The sequence below is a fragment of the Ceratotherium simum genome, chromosome 15, assembly GCF_057802395.1.
Source record: "Ceratotherium simum simum isolate JZ-2026a chromosome 15, ASM5780239v1, whole genome shotgun sequence".
In the NCBI taxonomy this organism is placed as follows: Eukaryota; Metazoa; Chordata; class Mammalia; order Perissodactyla; family Rhinocerotidae; genus Ceratotherium; species Ceratotherium simum.
Genome location: NC_141914.1, coordinates 3,030,455 through 3,051,608, shown reverse-complemented (window position 1 = coordinate 3,051,608; position 21,154 = coordinate 3,030,455). Strand labels below are relative to the sequence as shown.

The 21,154-nt window shown below is 34.7% G+C and overlaps 1 protein-coding gene across 2 annotated transcripts in view; it reads right to left on the bottom strand.

The window, feature by feature from the left end:
* ARL6 (ARF like GTPase 6) overlaps positions 1-21,154 on the bottom strand; it is a 34,317-nt gene that overhangs the window by 5,869 nt on the left and 7,294 nt on the right. For both annotated transcript variants that reach the window (XM_004439931.3, XM_087439471.1), the window contains exons 3-7: positions 19,018-19,079; positions 18,533-18,601; positions 13,962-14,056; positions 5,586-5,715; positions 1,670-1,725 (exon numbers count right to left, since the gene is read on the bottom strand). In XM_004439931.3, the coding sequence (XP_004439988.1) occupies positions 1,670-1,725; positions 5,586-5,715; positions 13,962-14,056; positions 18,533-18,601; positions 19,018-19,079 (412 nt within the window). The remainder of the gene's footprint in view (positions 1-1,669; positions 1,726-5,585; positions 5,716-13,961; positions 14,057-18,532; positions 18,602-19,017; positions 19,080-21,154) is intronic.

The following is a 21,154-nucleotide window of genomic DNA, read 5'->3' as shown; positions in this document are numbered from 1 at the left end:
GGTTACATAAAACACTATGGCAACACAAGTGAACAAAAGTATTTCCAGTAATGTATCCTCCTTACAAAGACTTGGGAGGTAAGATGTAAAGATAATGGATCAGAAAAGTCAAAGATACAAAAATCAGGTAATAAGACCAGCATTGGCAAGTGGCACTGCGAAGCTGGATCATTACTGACACCTAGTGGCCTTACTGTTACAGACAAAATAAAACCAAAAAGAAAAAAGGGAAGACAGAGCTACAATTTCAAGTCCAGATGACTATCAATCTATTTTCAGTAAGTACTGTGCATTGAATTATTTTATTATGAACAACAGTAGGGTTTCCATCCATGCTATATCTTCACTGTGAGCAATAATGAGCACTTGTAAAATAAAAAATCAAGGCTTAAAATACGCTTCTGGTGTCTTCCCTGGAATGTTCCTCTGTAACCCATCTGTTTATGTGAAAATCACTCCTATAACTTCGACCACTTCTTTATTACAGTCTAAGAAACTAAGTTGGTGTGTTCACCGAAAAATCTCAGTAGTTTTTCTGAGAACCACTGGAGGTTCTCAATTAAGTTGCACTTAATTGTAAAATATGACTAGAATGTTCTTTGCAGTTTAATGGTAAATGTCATGATGACTACATAAACACAAAAGAGAAAGAAATACAACAGTCTGTGCAGTTAACTAAAATACTACATTTTACTAATAACACATAAAAATATTTATCAGATGTACATTTAGTGCTTTGAACCAAAGAACTATTACGTCTCTCTATGTATGGGCAAGCAGGCTACTCTTAGATCCACCAAGATATGAGGAAGAGTAAAAAAAATCACACATAACTGGCATTAAAAGGTTAGTGTAGCAGAAATTAAATTTATAGCCTCAAGACTACAACTAGAATTTATAATATTTTGTTACTCACACTTGTTCAGGGCAGGGAGATTCCTAATAGGAATAATTCTCAATTGTTCTGCTCACAAATGAACATTTTTTGGCCTGACCCTTCGGCCCTGCAATAAGGAAGCCCTACAGAACTCAGTTTCATTCACATCTGCTCTGTGTGGGTCACCGTGCTTCAAGCCATTCCTGTGGCTGGTGGACATGACTTAGGGAAAATGACAATTTATTCCCTGACAAGGGAAGCCTGTACCAACCTATGACAACTACTTTGATGGAGAACTGCAATATACAAAACACCAATGGAATACCGGCATTTATAATACTAAACGTGAGTGTCAGAAGCTGTGTGCACATGCTGTGCATACATGGAGCTCTGCTGGAGTGCAGCATGATTCTCAAAAGAGATATGGCATGCAGACACATTTTTAGTTATTGACAGTAAGGACTGAAATTTGTCCCAAACTTCAAATGTGCTTCTATTACTAGATCTGATAGAAATCTGTTGCCATAAATTAGAATTATTTTCCAGAGTTGTCATGTATATTGATTGTAAAGATGCAAACACTTGATTTAAATGAATCCTTTAGAAAAATGTAATAGAAGTAAATGGAGCAAAGTATTGCGTACTTACTGTATTGTTTTTTCTGACAGCAGAAATAAATGGAAACAAGAGGAAAAAGGCAATGATATAATAAAAATAAAACGTTAAAAAGGAAAGAAAAATGTGAATGGAAAGGAAATAAAGGCTGAAGATGCACAATATTTTGGGATGTACCTTGAAGCCAGTCTACACCTTCTTGCAATCCTTCTCCTTTTATGGCATCACTAGCACTGAAATAAAATACATAAGAAACATATCCATTTCATTACATCACAGAACAATAAGAATAAATAATCACAATTTTGCCATATGGCAAATTAATATATTCTAGTAACACATATCTGAGAAACATGGTTAAGCACTGAAACTGAAAATACATAGGAAATAAAAGTCTGAGTACTCAGGAGCAACACTTGAGAAAATAATTCATCATTTGTATTGACGTTTGTATTGACATAATTTGTAGGACATCTGGAAAAGTGTATCACTAAAAAGTTATTATTCTAGGAATATTACTCAGACGGACATTAAAAAAACATACACTTTGAGTTATTTTTCCAGTGGGGAAGTTTTATCAAGTCCACCATCCTACTTTGCCCAGCCCCAATGACTCAATAGCATTTATTTATTAGAAATGCTTGACTTAATAGCATTTATTTATTAGAAATGCTTGACTTGGGTTATATTTCAGCCATAGGATGGAGTGACTTTATTTGAAACAGAATCTGCTATCTCTAGGGTATAAACCTATAATCACAACTTTGGTAAACTGGTAGAATAAAAAAATCCCATTAGATTTCAATCATAGTTTTATACTTATTGGCTTCAGGAACCTGGATAGGTTATTTATCTGTCCTGTCTTTACTTTTAGCTTCTGTAAAATGGGGGAATATTATCATTGACCTCATATGGTTAAGGTGAGAATTAAATATTTGAGATATCTATATAACATACCTAAAACAGGGTCTTTTCATTGTCTTTCCATTCTTAAGATAGTAAACTTATATCCTTATTGTGATATTATTTTATAAATAAGCATGACTAAGTTATATAAACTAAAATAATAAAATGCAGAGGATTTTTAGAGTACCAAATAATCTTTTTCAAAGATGTAGACTGATAGTTTCTCATAAATGTTACTGATCTAGGCATTTCTTTTTAAAATATAATCATATAATAGCAATTAGTATACATAATTAGATTTTTCTGAATGATTAGGGTTCCTTCTAGTGTGCTGAAGCGTGTGATTTTGAAATGTACTAAATTACCTAAAAGAGTTAACTTGATTCTAATCAAAACAGAAATTACTTTCAAGGAACTACTTATTAGACTAAGAATATGACTTATCACAGTATTTTAAAATAGGCAGACAGAAACAAACAGCATGAGATATACAATTATTCAAAGCAAACTACTGATATGGATAATTCATATTATCCATATCAATAGCAAAACATCAGTAACTGAAATACTTAAATCAAGAAAGTTCAACGTATTGATTTGATCACACACCCATAGTCCCAAACAAGTACTACAATGAAGAAATCCTTCCTCTTTAGGGGAGGTGTCACTACCCTACTAAAAACCCTGCATCTTTTCCTAATAATTCCCAAGTGTTTGAGTCCTACTTTTCCTTTCAAAGAATCATAAGACCTGTAACTAGAATAAAAGCCAAAGTCTCCACCACATCCTACAAGGCCCTATGTGATATGGCCCTGGTTATTTCTCAGTGGCCTCCTCTCCTACAACTTCTCCCTAGATCTCTCTGCTCCAGCCAGCTATTCCTGGAACACACCAGGCACATTCTCATCCAAGAGCCTCTGCACTTGCTGGCCTGTCTATCTGGAAAGCTACCCCTCCAAACTCTAGTATAAACTGCTCCTCGACTTCAACTAGAGCACAGAGAGGGAGCACCTCTCCTTATTTTTTCTCTCATTACCCTACCTTATTTGCTTCATCCTCCTGGTTGGCATTTTATACTCTATTTACCTGTGTTATTATCTGTCTCCCTCACAAGACAGTAAATAAGCGAATACATATACTTATCACGCCAGGGACTGAGTCAAAAAACACACAGGAAGAACAAGAACACAATCAGACTCAGAAAATCAGAGCAGACTATATGTTTAGTACAACGGTCAAAAATAAACCACAAAAATTTTCCTTTAATTTTCCAGATTACACTTCTCTACAATCTTCTCTTTATTGCCCAGTAAATTTACTTGTACAAGGCAAGAGAGACGAATATTTTATCTGGGTATCACTGAGCACTACCTTTGTCTCTAACACTGGAAAAGAGGGGTAATGTATTTTCAATTTTATACATACTTTAAAGCAAAGAATACTGCGAAAAATAAAGAACAAACTTAACAAATGAAACACTAATTGGAACTTAGTGAGATGTCCAGTTTGAATTAAGGAGAAGTCAAAATAATAGACAAATTTAAAACACTCAGCGTTCTTCTGTAAGTTACACAGAAAATATAGAAACTGGCAATATAATATTCCATATCCTTATACCATCAGGATGTTACTTTTTCTCTCACTGATGAATACTTAGATGTCACAATTGAATAAATAAATCTGTTAAAAATCAATTGCTAATTATTTTAAGTAGAGAGATTTTTCCATTTGCAAAATTAACTTCTACTTCAAAATTAAAAGCAGGACTGCATCTTTTACTAATTAGACCCATGTTTTTGAATGGTGGACTTTCTACCAAAGCAGTCACAATACTTAATACAGTGCAAAAATTAAAAAGTATTCTACTTCGGACGTTATCAATTTAGGTATGATTTAGAGAAATACAAAGGTTCTATCTTAAGATTTTTCTCTACCCAAAGTCCTTCCTCTCTTTACCAACCAGATACCACAGAACCTCAAATTCCAACTCAAGAATCACTGAGTATAAACACTGACTTTTCCTCTGATTCCAAACTCAGGAGGGTTTTACTCGAGATGTGCAGTGTTTCCCTCCCAGGTACTGAGGAGTTTCAAGGGCTTCCTCAAGCTCTCTTCTATTACTCTGTCTGCATCAAGATTAGCTCTTCAAATTCTTTTCTGAGCTCTACTATTTCCTTGTTTCATATTCTGTTTCTCCTACAGGCAGTGGATTTCTCTGCCTGTGTTCAGCCTTTCTCCATAGGTACCTTCTTATAAACGGGGAAACTGGCAAGAGGAGGACATCTTGCAGCGGGGGAGGTACGTGGGTAGAATGAAGGGAGCTTAATATGAGGTAATGTAGGCACTAAAGTACTACCTAATATATAACTTCTGGTTATCCTTGCTGGAATATTTTGGTAGAAAGGCACCCTGGAGTTAAATATATTAGTAAGAAACTGCTTTCCAAATAAACAATGTATACTAACTTCAGACACTAATTATTTAAGAGTTCAACCTCATTAGTATGTCCAAATAAGATTAATATTTCCATTTCTATTTATTCATATAAACAAATATTTATTGTGTACCTACGAAGTATCAGGTACTATTATTATTCCAGAGGTTACAGAGTGAGCAAAACCAATAAAATCTCAGCTCCCGTGACGCTAATGCCTACTAGTGTAGGAAGACAAACTATGACACAAAAAACAGAAAACAGAAGAGGTCACATGCAACAGAAAAATAAAGCAAAGTAAGGAAAAAACAAGAGACAGGGGTAAGATACAGTGATGTTTTGGAGAGTTATGAGGAGAGGCCTCTCTCCTGAAGGAAGCGCAAGAGCAAGCCAGGAGAATTATGTTGGAGAACGATTCAGACAAGGCAGTAACACGTGCAAATGGCCTGAGACGGGACTGTGGCTGGTGATGCAATGTGCAGAAGGAAATCAGTGTGGCTGACGTGGGGTGAGTACGTGGGCTAAGTTATTCTTTTAAAGAGTTGTTCATATTTTTCTATCCCCAAAAAGACTGGAAAAGGTTTTAACAGTAATATATTCATGAATACTCACAATGCCACAATTCTATAAAACAAAATCCTTAGCTTACATCCTACCATATTAGGTCACTTATAAAATGAACTTGAAAAAGAAAAACTAGTTTGGAGATTTTTTTTCAGAATGATAAAATGAGAAGTAAATATAAAATTTTACCAAATATGCCATGGTTTATCTTTGATGTTCTCTAAACACAGCAATTGAGACACTTTTACAGATGTCACTGCATCTCTAAGATCCATTTTGTTTGCAAAGAATAAGATTGGTATTCGGCGGTGCTTAATATCTAGAAGAGAAAATAAGACTATCATCACACTTCTGGCTTTTTGGGTCATTTTCCCCCAAATCTTTAAAATTGAAATCCACTAGTACTGTTTTCCAATCACTTCTTTCTATATCACACACACATGCACATTTAAAGACTGTCAGGCATGTATTTGAGCGATAAGAGAATTTAAAAAACACTTTTTCCTAAGACTGTCTGCCCTCTGGCTGGAGTTTTAAAGTAAAGACGAGTGAGGTGGGAGTGGGGTCCTCAGGAAGCAGTCACTGAGCAGCACCTACAAAACGGTCAAATATTTTGTTTGTTTCGCTTCTACTGTCAACACAAAGGAGGCAAACTTCAAACAGAAGTAGAAGGACAATAAACCGGATCCTGATCGTAGATTTTAGTCACAGTATTGTAAGTAACAAGCTAGATGATTTAACGAGATATTTTTACCTTGTTACAATTTTGGAAATATTTTTCACTGTTTTGAATACATAATACATTTAAATAGTTCAAAATTCAGAAGACACAAAATGGCATAGAACAAAAGAATCTCCCTCCCATCTTTGTCCCAGGCCATCCACTTGTCTTCCCTAGAAGAAGCAACCCATATCATCCATTTCTTGGCACCTTTTTAGAATATTTTACATATTTGCCAACAATTACGACATATTATTCTCTATACAAGTAGTAGCAGACTATTCTCACTATTTTATCTTTTGCTTTTCATTTAATTTCATATCTTGGAGATTGCCCCATATCAGTACACATAGAGCAGTTTCCTCATTATGTTAACAGTTGTGGAATATTCTTTTAGTACTATGTACCATAATTTATTTAACCAGTACCCAACTGAGTTACAACTATAAACAATGCTATAATGAATAAACTTACACATAGGAAATTTTGTACATGAGCCAGTATATCTGTAGGATAAATTAGAAAAGTGGAATTGCTGGGTCAAAGGATATGTCAATTGCAATTCTGATAGACAATGATTAGCAAACTGCCTTCCCTTAAAAATTGTATCAATTTAACTTCAACAACAATGTATAAGAATGTTTCCACTGATCTTGCCAAAAGACTGTTATCAAATTTTTTGATCTTTTCTATGTGATAGGTGATAGGTAAAAAGTGCTATCAGAATGTGCTTACTTACATTGCTGTGAGAAAGGTCAAAAATCTTTCTGTATATTGAAAATATGTTTATATTTCCTTTTTTTCTGAACTATCATGTCATATCCTTTCCCCATTTCTCTATTAAGTTTTTATTTTCGTATTGATTTGCAGGAACACATTAAGTAGTAAGGAAATAAGTCCAGTAGCTATGATATGAACTGCAAATATTTTCCCTTGCTTGTCACTTGCCTTTGACTGCTCATGGGTCATTTGCTTGTCATAAAAAACTTTTTATGTACTCATATTCATCAGTCCTTTCTTTTAGGATTCTGGGTTTTGTGTTCTAGTCAGAAAGGCCTCCTCTTGCCCCAAAATTATTTTAAAAATTCTCCCATATTTTCTTCTACTGCTGTAATGGTGTAATTTTTATATTTAAATATTTAGTCCAGCTGGAATTGATTCTGGAGCAGAGAATGTCAAAGTGGATAAAAAAGCAAGACATAACTACATGATGTTTAAAAGAAACACACTTTGAACATAAGGATACAAACAAGCTCAAAGTAAAAGGATGGAAAAACCTATCTGCACACACACTGAAGTGAAGGAAAGCTGGCAGGGCTCCACTAACATCAGACAAAGTGTACTCAAGATGCAGGGTAATCAAAGAAAAAGAATGGCATTTAAAAACTATAAAAGGGTCAATCAATCAAGAAAACAAAACAATTTTAAGTGTGTATGTATCTAATAAACAAGCTTCCAAATACATGAAGCAAAATTTGACAGTACTAAAGAGAAATACAAACAAATCCACAATCAGAGGTGGATATATCAATGCTCCTCCCTCAGAAATCAAGAGAACAGGTAGACAAAAAATCAGTAAGAATGTGGAAGATGTGAACAACACAATCAACTCACATTTATAGAACTCTTCACCCGACAACAGCAAAATACACATTCTATGTAACTGCTGGTGGAACATTCACCAAGCTAGACCATATATGTTGGGCCATATATTTCTAAGGATAAAATCATACAGAATATGTTCTTTGATCAAATGGGATTAAATTAGAAATCGAGAACAAAAAGATACCTAGAAAATTCCCAATACATGGGAAATTAAATAACACACTACTAAATAACCCAAGGGTCAAAGAGGAATTCACAAGGTAAGTTAGAAAAGACTTTGAACCAAATAATAAAGAAAACAAACATATCAAAATTTGTGAGATATAGCTAAATCCTTAGAGAATATGTATTGCTTTAAATGCTTATATTAGAGAAAAAGGTATAAAATCAATGATTTCCACTTCCATCTGAAAATAGATGAGACAATAAAATATAATGTAAGTACAGAAAGTTCATAAAAACAAGAGCAGGAATTAATGAAATTAAAAAAAAGACAAACCAACAGAGGAAACTTACAAAGCCAGAAGTTGGTTCTTGGAAAATTAATAAAACCAATAAACTCTTTAAAAGATTAAGCAAGAAAAAAGGGAGAAAACATAAATTACCAATATCAGGAATGAAAGACGATATATTATATAGATCTTATAGACATTAAAAGGATAATGAGGGCCGGCTCCGTGGCTTAGCGGTTAAGTGCGCGCGCTCTGATGCTGGCGGCCCGGGTTCGGATCCCGGGCACGCCCCAAGGCGCCACTTCTCCGTCCAACCCGAGGCCGAGTCCCACGTACAGCAACTAGAAGGATGCGAACCTATGACATACAACTATCTACTGGGGCTTTGGGGGGAAAAAAATGAATAAATAAAATCTTTAAAAAAAAAAAAAAAGGATAATGAGAGGATGTCGTAAACAATTTTATGCCAACAAACTTGACAACTTAGATAAATTATTAAATTTGGTTACAAATTACCAAAAGTGACTCGAGAAGAAATACAAAACTTTAATAGCCTTATATCCTTTAAGGAAATTGAATTCATAATTCACCTCCCCCCCCCCAACACACACACACAATCCTGACCCAGATGGCTCTGTTGGTATATTCTATCTATTGTCTGAAAAAGAAATAATACCAACTCTACACAAATCCCAAAAAATAAAAAGTGGAGAAGTAAATACTCCCTAAATCATTTTATGAGGCCTCTATCACCTTGATACAAACCCAGAACAAGGGCATTATAAAAAAGAAAATGACAAACTGAAAACCCTCATGAACCCAAGAACAAAAGTCTTTAACAAAACTTCAGCAAATCCAATTCAATAATATATAAAAAAGGTTAATACTCCATGGTCAAATGAGATTTAATTCAGGAATGTAAGATTGGTTTAATACATGAAAATCAATAATGTAATTCATGTGTGAATCATATTACCATTTTAATAGATATAGGAAAAGCATTTGACAAAATATAATATTAGTTTATGACAAAAGTTTTTGGAAAATTAGGAATAAAAGGAAATTTCCTTGACCTAATAAAGATGTATAGGAAAACCCTACAGTTAACATCATACTTAATGGTAAAATATTAAATGTAAAGAACGGGAACAAGACAAGACTTACCACTTCTACTCAACATTGTACTGGCAGTCCTAGCCAGTGCAATAAGACAAGAAAAAGAATAAAAGGCATAAAGACTGAAAAGGAAGCAGCAGAATGTTTTCTGTTGTTGTTGCAGAAGATATGATTTTATACATAGAAAATTCTAAGAAACTATAGAAAAATTATTAGAATAAATAAATTTAACAATGGCACAGAATACAAAGTCAATATTTTCACACACTAAAAATGAACTATTAGAATACGAAATAAAATATACTATTTACAATAGCTTAAAAAATATAAAAAACTCAGGAATGAATTGAATGAAAGATCTGTAGGACCTCTACACAGAAAATGGTGCAAGATAACTTAGAGAAATTTAGAAAGGCATAAATAAATGAAGTGACACACCATGTTCATGAACACTCAATGTTAAGTCCAACGTTAAGATGTCAATTATCCCCAGATACAATCAAAATAAAATCTCAGCAGGTGTTTTCTGAAAAATTAACAAGCTGATTTAAAAAATTATTAAAAAATATGGAGGACCTAGAACTACCAAAATAATCTTGGAAAAGTGATCCAAGGTTGGAGGATTTATCCTATCTGACTTCAAGATTTATTATAAATCTGTAGTAATCAAGACAGCATGAAAGGACATAAAAGACATCAACAGAACAAAACAGAAAGTTCAGAAATAGGCCCACATATATACAGCCTAATGATATTTGATACAGGTGGAAGTCAAGTGATTTTGACAAGTACGTCAGTGGAAAAGAAAAATTTTTTAAACAAATGGATTCTGGGACAATTAGGTATCTGTATGAAAAAAAGCATAAAAATTCAAGATGGATCCCAGACCTAAACATAAAAGCTAAAGCTATAAAGCTGAAGAAAACACAGGAGAATATCTTAGCAATCTTCGGGTAAGCAAAGAATTCTTAGAGAGTACACAGAAAGCTTGTATATGAAAGAAAAAATTGATATATTAGGGAGGAATCAAAATTAGATACATCTGTTCATTAAAAGATACTGTGAAGAAAATAAACAGGCAAGCCACAGACTGGTAAAAAAGTCTTCAAAACACATATATTTAACAAAGGCCTTGTATCTAGCATATATAAGGAAATCTTACATTTTCAATAATAAGAAGACAAACAACCAAATTAGACAAACGAGCAAAAGATTTAAAAAGACATTTTACAAGACAATGTATAAGATCAGCCAAGAGAACATGAAAAAGTGCTCAACCTTATTAGTCATTAGGAAAATACAAATTAAAAGCACAATGAAATCCTACTACATATTCAGTAGAAATGCTAAAATGAAAAAAACTAACTTCAATTGTTGGAGAGGACGTGTAGCCACTAGAACTCTCACACACTGCTGCCAAGAATGTAAAATAAAATAGCACAGCCACTTTGAAAAACTGACTGGCAGTTTCTTAAAACATTATCCATATACCTATGGATGGAATGACCCAGGAATATCACTCCTAGACATGCTTCCAAAGAAGAAATGCAAGTGAAAAGGTGCTCAGCATCACCAATCATTAGGGGATGCAAATGAAAACCACAATGAGATATCACCTCACACCTGTCCGAATGGCTATTATCAACAAGACAAGAGATAAGTGTTGGTGAGGAACAGGAGAAAAAGGAACCCTTGTGCACTGTTGATGGGAATGCAAATTGGTCCAGCCACTATGGAAAACAGTATGCAGGTTCCTCAAAAAATTAAAAATATAACTACCATATGATCCAGCAATCCTACTTCTGGGTAGTTATCTGAAGGAAACAAAAACACTAACTCGAAAAGATATATGCAACCCCCATGTTCAATGCAGTATTATTTATAATAGCCAAGACATGGAAGCAACCTAAGTGTCCATCCATGGATGAATGGATAAAGAAAATGTGGTATATAAACATAATGGAATATTCAGCCATAAAAAAGAAGGAATTCTTGCCATTTGCGACAACATGGATGGACCTTGAGGGCATTATGCTAAGTGAAATAAGTCAGACAGAGAAAGACAAATACTGTATAATCTCACTTAGATGTGGAATCTGAAAAAAATAAAACAAAAATAACTGAACTCACAGATACAGAGAACAGACTGGTGGTTGCAAGAGGCAGAGGGTGGGGGTGGGGCATGAAATGGGCGAAGGGGGTCAGAAAGTACCAACTTTCAGTTATAAAATAAATAAGACACAACATGTAATGTAGCATGGTCACTGTAGTTAATATTACTGTATTATGTATTTGAAACAGGCTAAAAGAGTAGATCTTAAAAGTTCTCATCACATGAAAAAATTTCTAACTGTGTGGTAAAGGATGTTAACTAGACTTACTGTGGTGATCATTTCACAATACATACAAATATCAAATCATTCTGTTGTACACCTGAAACTGATAAATGTTATATGTCAATAATATCTCAACAACAACAACAAAAAAGAATGTTCTTAGCAGCTTTATTCATAATTGCCCTAAACTAGAAACAGCCCAGATGTCAATCAATGGGGAACTGGATTACAAACGGCGGTATATTCACATAATAGAATATTACACAGCAATTAAAAGGCATAAATAAGTAATACATACAACAACATGGGTGACTCCCCAAAACATTATGCCGAAGGAAAAAACCTAGACACAATGTATGTACTTTCCCCCCAATTTATATGAAACTGTAGAATAGGCAAAATTAATCTGGTGATAGAAATCAGATTAGTATTCCTCTGGCGCCAGGAGTGTGTGTTGACTGGGAAGGGGCATGAGAGAACTTTCCGGGGTGATGAAAATGTTCTGTTTCTTGACAGGTAGTGTAGTTACGTGAGTGCATGCATTTGTCAAACTTACTGAACTACATCACACTGGAGCATTTCACTATATACAACTTATACTTCAGTTTTAAAAAAAGTTCACATACACACTTCAGCTGAGAAATCCCTCCTTTGAGAATCTATTCTACAAAATAAATGCAAAATAAATGGACAAGGCTTCAGTTGAGGAAACCAAGGTTCTCACTGTTTTGAAGCAGATTTTGTAGGAATTATTTCATTTTATTGGTCAATATTACCACACGTTTTGGGGAGAAAGTGGAAAGATTAACACAAAGGGAATGCAGAATCAAAAATGCATTTTCAACCCAGATAAAAGACCGATAAGTTTTTTTTTTTTTTACTGAGCAAGACTGGCCCTGAGCTACCATCTGTTGCCAATCTTCCTCTTTTTGCTTAAGGAAGATTAGCCCTGACCTAACATCTGTGCCAATCCTCCTCCAATTTGTATGTGGGTCTCCGCCACAGCATGGCTGATGAGTGGTGCAGGTCCGCACCTGGGATCCGAACCTGAGAATCCCAGGCCGCCCAAGAGAAGCATGCTGGACTTAACCACTATGCCATGGGGCAGGCCCCCTGATAACTTTTTAAAAGTGAAATAGTCACATAAAAAGTACAGGCTGGATAATTTTTCCCCCCAAATATTTGAATAAGCTTGAGGTTGTCTGATAAAAATACCAAAAATATTGTGGTTAAGCAGCAAGAATTGTTAGAAAGCCCAACAATATCCTGTTCCATTTCTAACAAATCCATAGTTCTTTTAAACCACCACCTTTTTCTAAATGTCCTAGCACAAAGACCACTTAAAATCTTTTGGCATGAATAAGGCTAGAAATGCAGAGTTCTACAATACTCACGGGAGCATTATTTGTAGTGTGGAAAAAAATCTATCAATAGGTGAATGACTGAATAAATGGTGGTACACTCACAGTATGGCATATTAGGCACCATTAAAAATAATAATTACATATATGCAGTCTGACTTTAAAGGATTTCCATTATGCAGTGTTATTTGAGAACAGGAAGATATAGAAGAGTATATAGAATGTGATCCTATTTAGTCAATAACAGTGACAGTCCTCATAGTCCCCAACTCTCTACATATCTTTAGTACCTGTATATGTATGTATGTATGTGTACATAATATATAATATATTATTATTATAATTATTATATATTATTATATGTAATTATTATAATTATATATAATATAATATATATTATATACACATGGTATATATAAAGGTATGAGAGGAAAAATACCAAATTGTTAATACTAACATCTTGAAAGGGGGTTGGGAGGTGGTAGTTGGAATTTAAAAACAGAAAAGATCTGTTTTAAAAGAATTCCCACAATAAATCTATAAGAAATGCTGTGATTACACACTCATACACACACAAGCGCATGTAAAGATGGTAACCAAAAAAATTTTAATGAGTATTGAAATACATAGAATTTTACTTTCTTTCTTATTCTTTTTCTGTCTGCATTTTTTGCTATTGACACATATTCTTTATGTAATCATAAAAAAAAGGTATTTTTATTTTGGGGGAAATAAAGGTCAAAGACCTGGAAAACATTGCAAAAAGCTTTGAAATTTAAAAAATATATGGTGTGGCAGATAAAGGTATTATGAATTCTGCGTTATTAATAGAGCTTTAAAATTCAAAAATTTTAAATAAAAGATAATTACATAGTGTAAGCAACACTTTTTTGCCGACCCCAAAGAACAAAACATCGTATGTTAACAGACCCCAAAGCAACAGACCTCACAGACTGAAAGATGCACACACATACCTGGATGGTTCAGAAGAGTATCGAGTTCTTCCTTGGCCACAACCATTCTTAACCTATCACTACTGTCAATGACAAAGATAATGGCTTGTCCTTCTCTGTAAAATATAAAGAATGAGAAAAATTAAGACACACTTACACATTTTTCCAAGTTTGCTATCCATTTGCATTTCCTAACCTGTGTATTAGCTCCTCATATCCTATGTCCATTTATCATTACAGGCTTTGGTGCTGTTTCTTCTTAGTTTATATGAGTGATTAATACATTAACTATTAGTCATATTTCACGTAAAATATTTTCATTTGGATATGATAAATTTAATACTTTATTTCATAATTTTAAAAAATTACAAGCAAAACTATAACTATTACAGATACAATGATTAATATTTTCATGTAAATCAATTTTGACATTTCCTTTGCGTATATTCACATGTGAATATCTACATCTGTATTTAAATGGGATCCTGCTGTTTTACACCCTGCCTTTCTGATACATATGTACATTTCCTTGATCTTTGTGCAGTATAGTTTGGATCTACTTTTATATGAAACATTTCAGCTCCACACCAGTGCTTCTCAAATATTTTGTACCAGAACCATAGCGAGAAATACATTTTACATTAAGATGCAATAGACATGTAAGGATACATATTTCAAAATACATTTGAAATATGTCTCCTGAAACAAATACTTACAAACAGCTTTTACTTTATTCTTTTTTTTTTTTTTTGTGAGGAAGATTAGCCCTGAGCTAACATCTGCCAATCCTCCTCTTTTTGCTGAGCAAGATTGGCCCTGGGGTAACATCCATGCCCATCTTCCTCTACTTTATATGGGACGCCGCCACAGCACGGCATCGGTGCCTGCCTGGGGTCCAAACTTGCGAACCCTGGGCCGCTGAAGTGGAATGCTCAAACTTAAGCCTCGCTACACCACCGGGCCAGCCCTCTGTTTGATTTTTTTAAACTGATAACCAGCCACTGAACTGGTTTAAGAATTCAGATATAGGTCATAGCGGCACTTCAAAAATCACTGATTCCCTCTGCACCTTTCTTTTAATGTTTATGAGGTACTCTAGTGCATGGATCTGTCATCAAATATTGTGTCAAGCTTCTATTGATGGACTTATAGGTTATTTCTAATTTTCATTATTATGGAAAACTTTGGGACAAACATTCTCCTAAATACATTTTTAAAATTTCTTGATACTTTAAGATTTGTGTCTAGGAATAAAATTTCTAGAAATACATACAAAATTTAAAGTTTCAGATAAACACTGACCAATTGTCTTCCAGAAATGCTGTATCACTTCACACTACTACCAGCACTCTCCCCGTACCCTTGCAGCATGGCTATCATTCTTTTCAATTTTTGCCATTCTAACAGCATATTATCTTACTTTGCATTTCATTAGTTGCTAGTGAAGTTCAACATTTTTTCATATATTTATCAGACATTTATACTTTCTTGTGAATCACTTATTCGAGTCATTAATTAAGATTTTAAAGCTCAATGTCATTAGTAATCATATGAATATGAAAATAAAACAACTTTTTAATACCATTTTCTCCTATCATTTAAAAAAAAGAATGCAGATCCACACAGTCATACATTACTAGTAGATACAGAAACAGGTACAGTTGGAAATATCTACCAAGAGCTTTAAAAATGTTCAATCACTTTGAGCAAGTAATTTTATTTCTGGAATTTATTCTAAGGCAACATGAACTACGACAAAGTTTTATGCAACAAGATGTTAACTGAAGACTTGTTTATAATCTTCAAAAACTGAGAATAGCCTTAACGTTCAAAAATAGAGAAATGATTAAGCAAATTTTGGCATAGGCACATGAAAAATTATCAGGCAGTATAAGAAGAGTTATATTCTTTGTCTTTTTTTTCCTCATTTATTCTTATCATAGAATGTTAACTAGAAAAGCAGGATAAAAAACTATCTATGGTACGTAATTCAGAGGGCTCCTTTCTCAATTATGTAAACTGCACAATATATATATTTCAAAAAAGAAGAAACATATCAAAAAGATTAACAATGGTAAATTTATTAGCAGTGAGATTTATGAAAAACAATTTTTATATGCTTTTCTACATTTTCCAAACATTACAAAATGTGCACTCCTTATATTTTATACCTTATTTCTTTTTTATATTGTAAGACTAATACGCAAAATTACAGAATCATTTAAAATCATTACAGAATCATATAAATGCCAAAATAAACTTCCCTTATAATCTTATTACTCAAAAAACAAATTCTATTAATGGTGTGGTGCACATTCCACTAATAAATTTTCTTCTCTTTATATATACTAAGCACATATTTTTATTCAGAATATTTTTCTTCATATAATGGAGCTATGAAAACATGTCATTATAAACAGTGCTCAGCACACACTCTTCTATGCATCTTTGCCTACTAGTCTCAGTCACAACAGCACACTTTTCACAAAGCAAAAATAATGGCTGCAGACATGAACATTTTTCACTTTAACAGATATTGATAAGTTATCCTGAAAAAGATGTCACATTGCCACTATAAGAGTGGCTTGTTTTGCCAACAGTAGACTTGTAATTAATCTTTTTAGCCTCTTTCAGTCTAACCAATTAACAGGTACTTGCTTTTTCACAATCATAAGAGTACAGTGATACAGGAAATAAATTCACTATTACTGCAGACTTCTCAATAGCAACAACATTCACCCTTCAACCTACAATTTATCTATTATAGTCCTCAATTTATTAACTTCTTCCAAAAAGATTTTGAAGAAAAATGAATTAAAATCAGAAAAAAAGTTGTCTTTTTTGAAGTACTATTTTCCTCATATTTTTGTTCCCTTTAATTAAAATAAATGTTATTTTTAAAAAAGTAGCTAAAGTAAATACATTTTTTTTAAAAAAAGGAACTGTTTATCAACTAATCAGAGAAGGAATAAAAAAAATCCTATACTGAAAACTCAGGTTTCCTAAAAGAACAAACTAACAAAACAAACTCTCATATTTCCCCAGGGAATTTAATGCAGAATACCACAAACATGCCACTTTTCCCTTTCCAAACTGACCCTCAAATCTAAAGCAATCTTTTACTTCTACCTCAGAGGTCCTCTGGATCTATATGATTTAAACAGGCCTTCAATCTATTAAAGTACTCATTGAAAAGAATATCTGGAATAAATCTCCTTTGGTTCATATTTGAGGAATACAGTGTTCTGTGTTCCTTCGTTAGCAGGAAAGAATCAATCAATCAAAATTAAAATCTGATCTGGCAGTCATCACATACCATTTCAAGGCAAGAGTTAATAATGACAAAAGGGCATTTCATCAAGGGATGCTGTTTGTAAGTTTCAGACTCCAAAAGTGAGTCACACTGGTCTTGTATGGAATGAAGGAGTCCGAGCAATAACAGAAGTTAATGAATTCATTTTAGCACCACATGTAAATCTCAAGAGGGTATAATACCTCGGGATCCTAGCAACTTGGCAGCTGTTAATATGAAGTAATTAGTGAACACTTGATTTGCATATGCTGAAAAATACCTTGTTTAGAATTGCTTGTTGAACAAACAGATCAACCATTAGACAGTTAGCACTGTTACTTTAACTAAATTTATTCTATAAATCTTTACTGCCCAGCATCATACTTGGCCTTGAAAAAATAATCTGAATAAGAAATAACCCCTGCCGTTGCAGAGTTCACAATCCCATTACGGAGGCAGCTATGGTACATGACTTTAAGATGTAATGACTACAGAGGTGTGAGTGGACAAAGTACTGTGTGAACATGGGGGAAACAATAACTGGGCAAAACAGTGCAACTTCTGTGGAAATTAATAAAGAAACCTTAACTAAATTGGAAGGAAGGCCTGTAGGGAGAGCTCTCACGCCCTACCACACATCATCCATCACTCCAAATAGAAACAGCCCTGCACTTGCATCTCCAACAGCAAGTAAAGCTCCTTTACTACTGAAGGAAGATTTCTCTTCCCACCTGGCAACAGCCCAGCCAATGAGAGACTTTTGCTGCCCTGAACTGTTAGCTCCCTCCAACGGACTTTGGTTTAGAACAGCCTCTCCCTACTCCCCCCCTTTTCCTCTATAAAAGCAGCTCCTCTGCTTTGTCTGCTGGATTTGCCCATGGTTTGCCATAGCATGCACATTCCCAATTGCAGTTCTTTTGGTTATTCCTGAACAAACTCATTTTGAGGGTAAAATAACAGGTGAATTTGCTTTTAAGTTGACCTTTCACAGAGGAGGTGACTTTTGAGCTAGTCTTTAAAGCATGAAGATATTAACAGTGAGCTGCAGAGAAATAGGGTAGAACAGGGTGTTACAAACAGAGAGAATAGCACACGCAAAGACCCAAAGTCATGAAGGATGTGAAGCATTTGTGAAATAATGTAAGGTATGATTGCACTTTTTTTTAAAATTAGGAAATGTACTTAAATTGTAGGAAAAATAAACACTGCAACCCAGCCCATGTAATCTCTTAGATTTCTGATCATTATTTGTTACTAAAATAAAGCCATCTAGTTAACTAACATTCACAAACATACTTACTTATAATAGTGTTCCCATAGATTTCTGTATCTTCCTTGACCTGACATGTCAAACACTGTAAAAGATAAACTACAAAAAAATAAAAACCAAAAAAAAAATGACTACATTATAAGCCACTAACTTAAAGTGTAACTTTTACTTAAAATTTTAAATTGTTTTTCAACCAAAGAAACCACCCTTGAATACACAATATTCAACTTGGGCCAATTTTCAAGTACAAGTGCCATAAAATGAATTTATTGAATATAATTTTGCAATGGACAACATACAAAAAAGATATTTTCTTTGTTAGTGAGGTTATTGGAACTTGTCTAAACTCTAAATTCTGAAAACAATCCAGAGGTAGTGGTACAAATATTTTAAAGCCTACAGGCTTCTGAAAAACAAATTACTTTTTCAAAGAGTAGGAGGAATAACTAGGTAGATCTAATATTATCATTTTTCACCCACACCTTCTTTGTCACAAGTAAAATAAAGTGAATTACCTGGACGATTTGAATTTCTCTATGCTGAATCCTATTGTTGGAACTATATCTTGAGATTGAGCCTTTAAGAGAAAATATAAAGTTTAGACATTTGCAGTCACCAAAGAAAAATTTTTCCTCAGGCTAAAAAAAAGCATCCAGATTTCCAATTCTAAAATCTGCCACTAAGGAGATAACAGGGTTAAACAAAATTATAATTTTTGCAATGGGATCACTGTGTGTGAATTCTTTATAGAAGTTTAAGGTTTATTAGTAGTGACTCTGCATAACATGTATGTTTTAATGCACATTTTGTGGCTTGCTGCAAGTTACCTCGGACTTCACGTGGTCTGATAAGTCACTCTGAGTTCATGTACAGAACTTTCTAATCTTTCATCACATACTTATTGAGTTTATACACGCTATGGAGGACTGTCCTCACGTCTAGATGGTGCATATACATGGTCCCTGCTCTCATGGAGCTGATAATCTAAAGGAGGTAAACAGCAATAAACAACTAGTTACAAATGAACACAGCTTTGGGCAGTGATAAGTGCAATGAAAGGTGGCGCGGGTGGGAGGCCACGGGGCAGAGGAGGGTTGGTCTGGGGCATGGAGGAAGGGTGCTCAGGAAAAGCCTCTCTGAGGAGGTGACATCTGACCGAGGAGTGACTATCAAGAAAGGGAAAAGCTATGCCAAGATCTTGGCAAAGAACATTCCAGTCAGAGGTATTAGCCAGTGCAACGACCCCTCGGCAGGAAGGAACTTAACACTCAGGAACAGTGGAAGGCCTGTGTGTCTAAGGTGTCCTGAGGAAGGGACAGGGCTGTCCGTAACCAAGTGGAAGAGGCAGAGCCTCGAGGCCACGGTGGGGAACTGTGTGTGGAGAAGAGATTGCCAGGGGGCAAGAGAACAGCTGGAGACCCGCCCACAAGCCCCACAGGCAGTAATAGGCCTCGCAGTGACAACTTACCTCATCAGATGCCTCCTCACACTTCCATCATCAAAACTGTGCCTCCTTTTGAATAAAATCCACCCACGTTCTGGTCCAGATGCCCAGGAGTTATTCCTGACTCCTCCCTTTTTACATCCTCCACAGAACCATTTCCTAGCCTTTACTGGTTCCAGCTCACTAACTTAGTTCAGGCCCTCATCATTTCTTGCTTTGAATTACTACAACTGTCTCCTAATGACTCCTAATTGCTCACATGCTCCCTTAGAAAAGCTACTTAACTTCTTTAAGGCTCAGTTTTCTCAAATGTGAAATATATTATTATTACCCTTAACTCATAAAGTTATCATGAGAATGAAATGAGTTAATTGATGCAAAATACTCAACACAGTGTCTGGCCCACAGTAAATACTTAACAAATGTTTGCTATTATAATAATTATACTCACTGATTTCAGTCTCATCCCCAAGCTTCTCCATACTCCCACAAGTGTAACTTAAAACATCTCCCTTCAGTGCATCTTGTTGCTTTCACGTGAAAACAGGAGGAGGAGAGGGACCTGCTGCCCCACATCATATGTTCCCTTTGGTAGTCCACTTCTGGAAACTCAAAATTCAAATGGAAAGACAGAACCTGAAAAGTCCCTGGAGCCTGGTCACCTTGGCAGCAACACGCTGGGGAGAAGCTCCCGCAGGGCGGCCCGGCGTTCGCCCTTCTGAAGTTTGTTTACTCAGCTTTTCCTTCCATCCTAGGAACTGCCTAGTATTCTTCCAAAAACACCTTTCCTTTATGTTAGACAGAATTTATTTCATGCTACTCAGATTCCTGCCTCATACCTTAGGGTTCCTTCACTGCACAACAAGTTCTGGAATAGAGTTTCCTAATTGTTGTTGTCCCAAAATGCCCCACTGTTTTGATTTTAAGGGTTTTCATATGCCAATCATCAGCTATTATTATTATAAAAAATATACCAATAATAAAAAAATGAGGAAGTTAACAGTTTAATGAAAGCTCAGAAAATACGCCTCAAAATAGCAGCCTTGTCTTCACTGAATTGTAATTAGAACATTTGCCTAGACCCTCCACAATCACCCAGCTTCTTCACAAATTCTTTTTGTTTCTAGAGAATCTCCTTTTAACTTGCTGTTCTACTTAATAGGGATAAAATTAATCAACTTTCTTTTCTTCCTCTCTCTTCTAAAGTT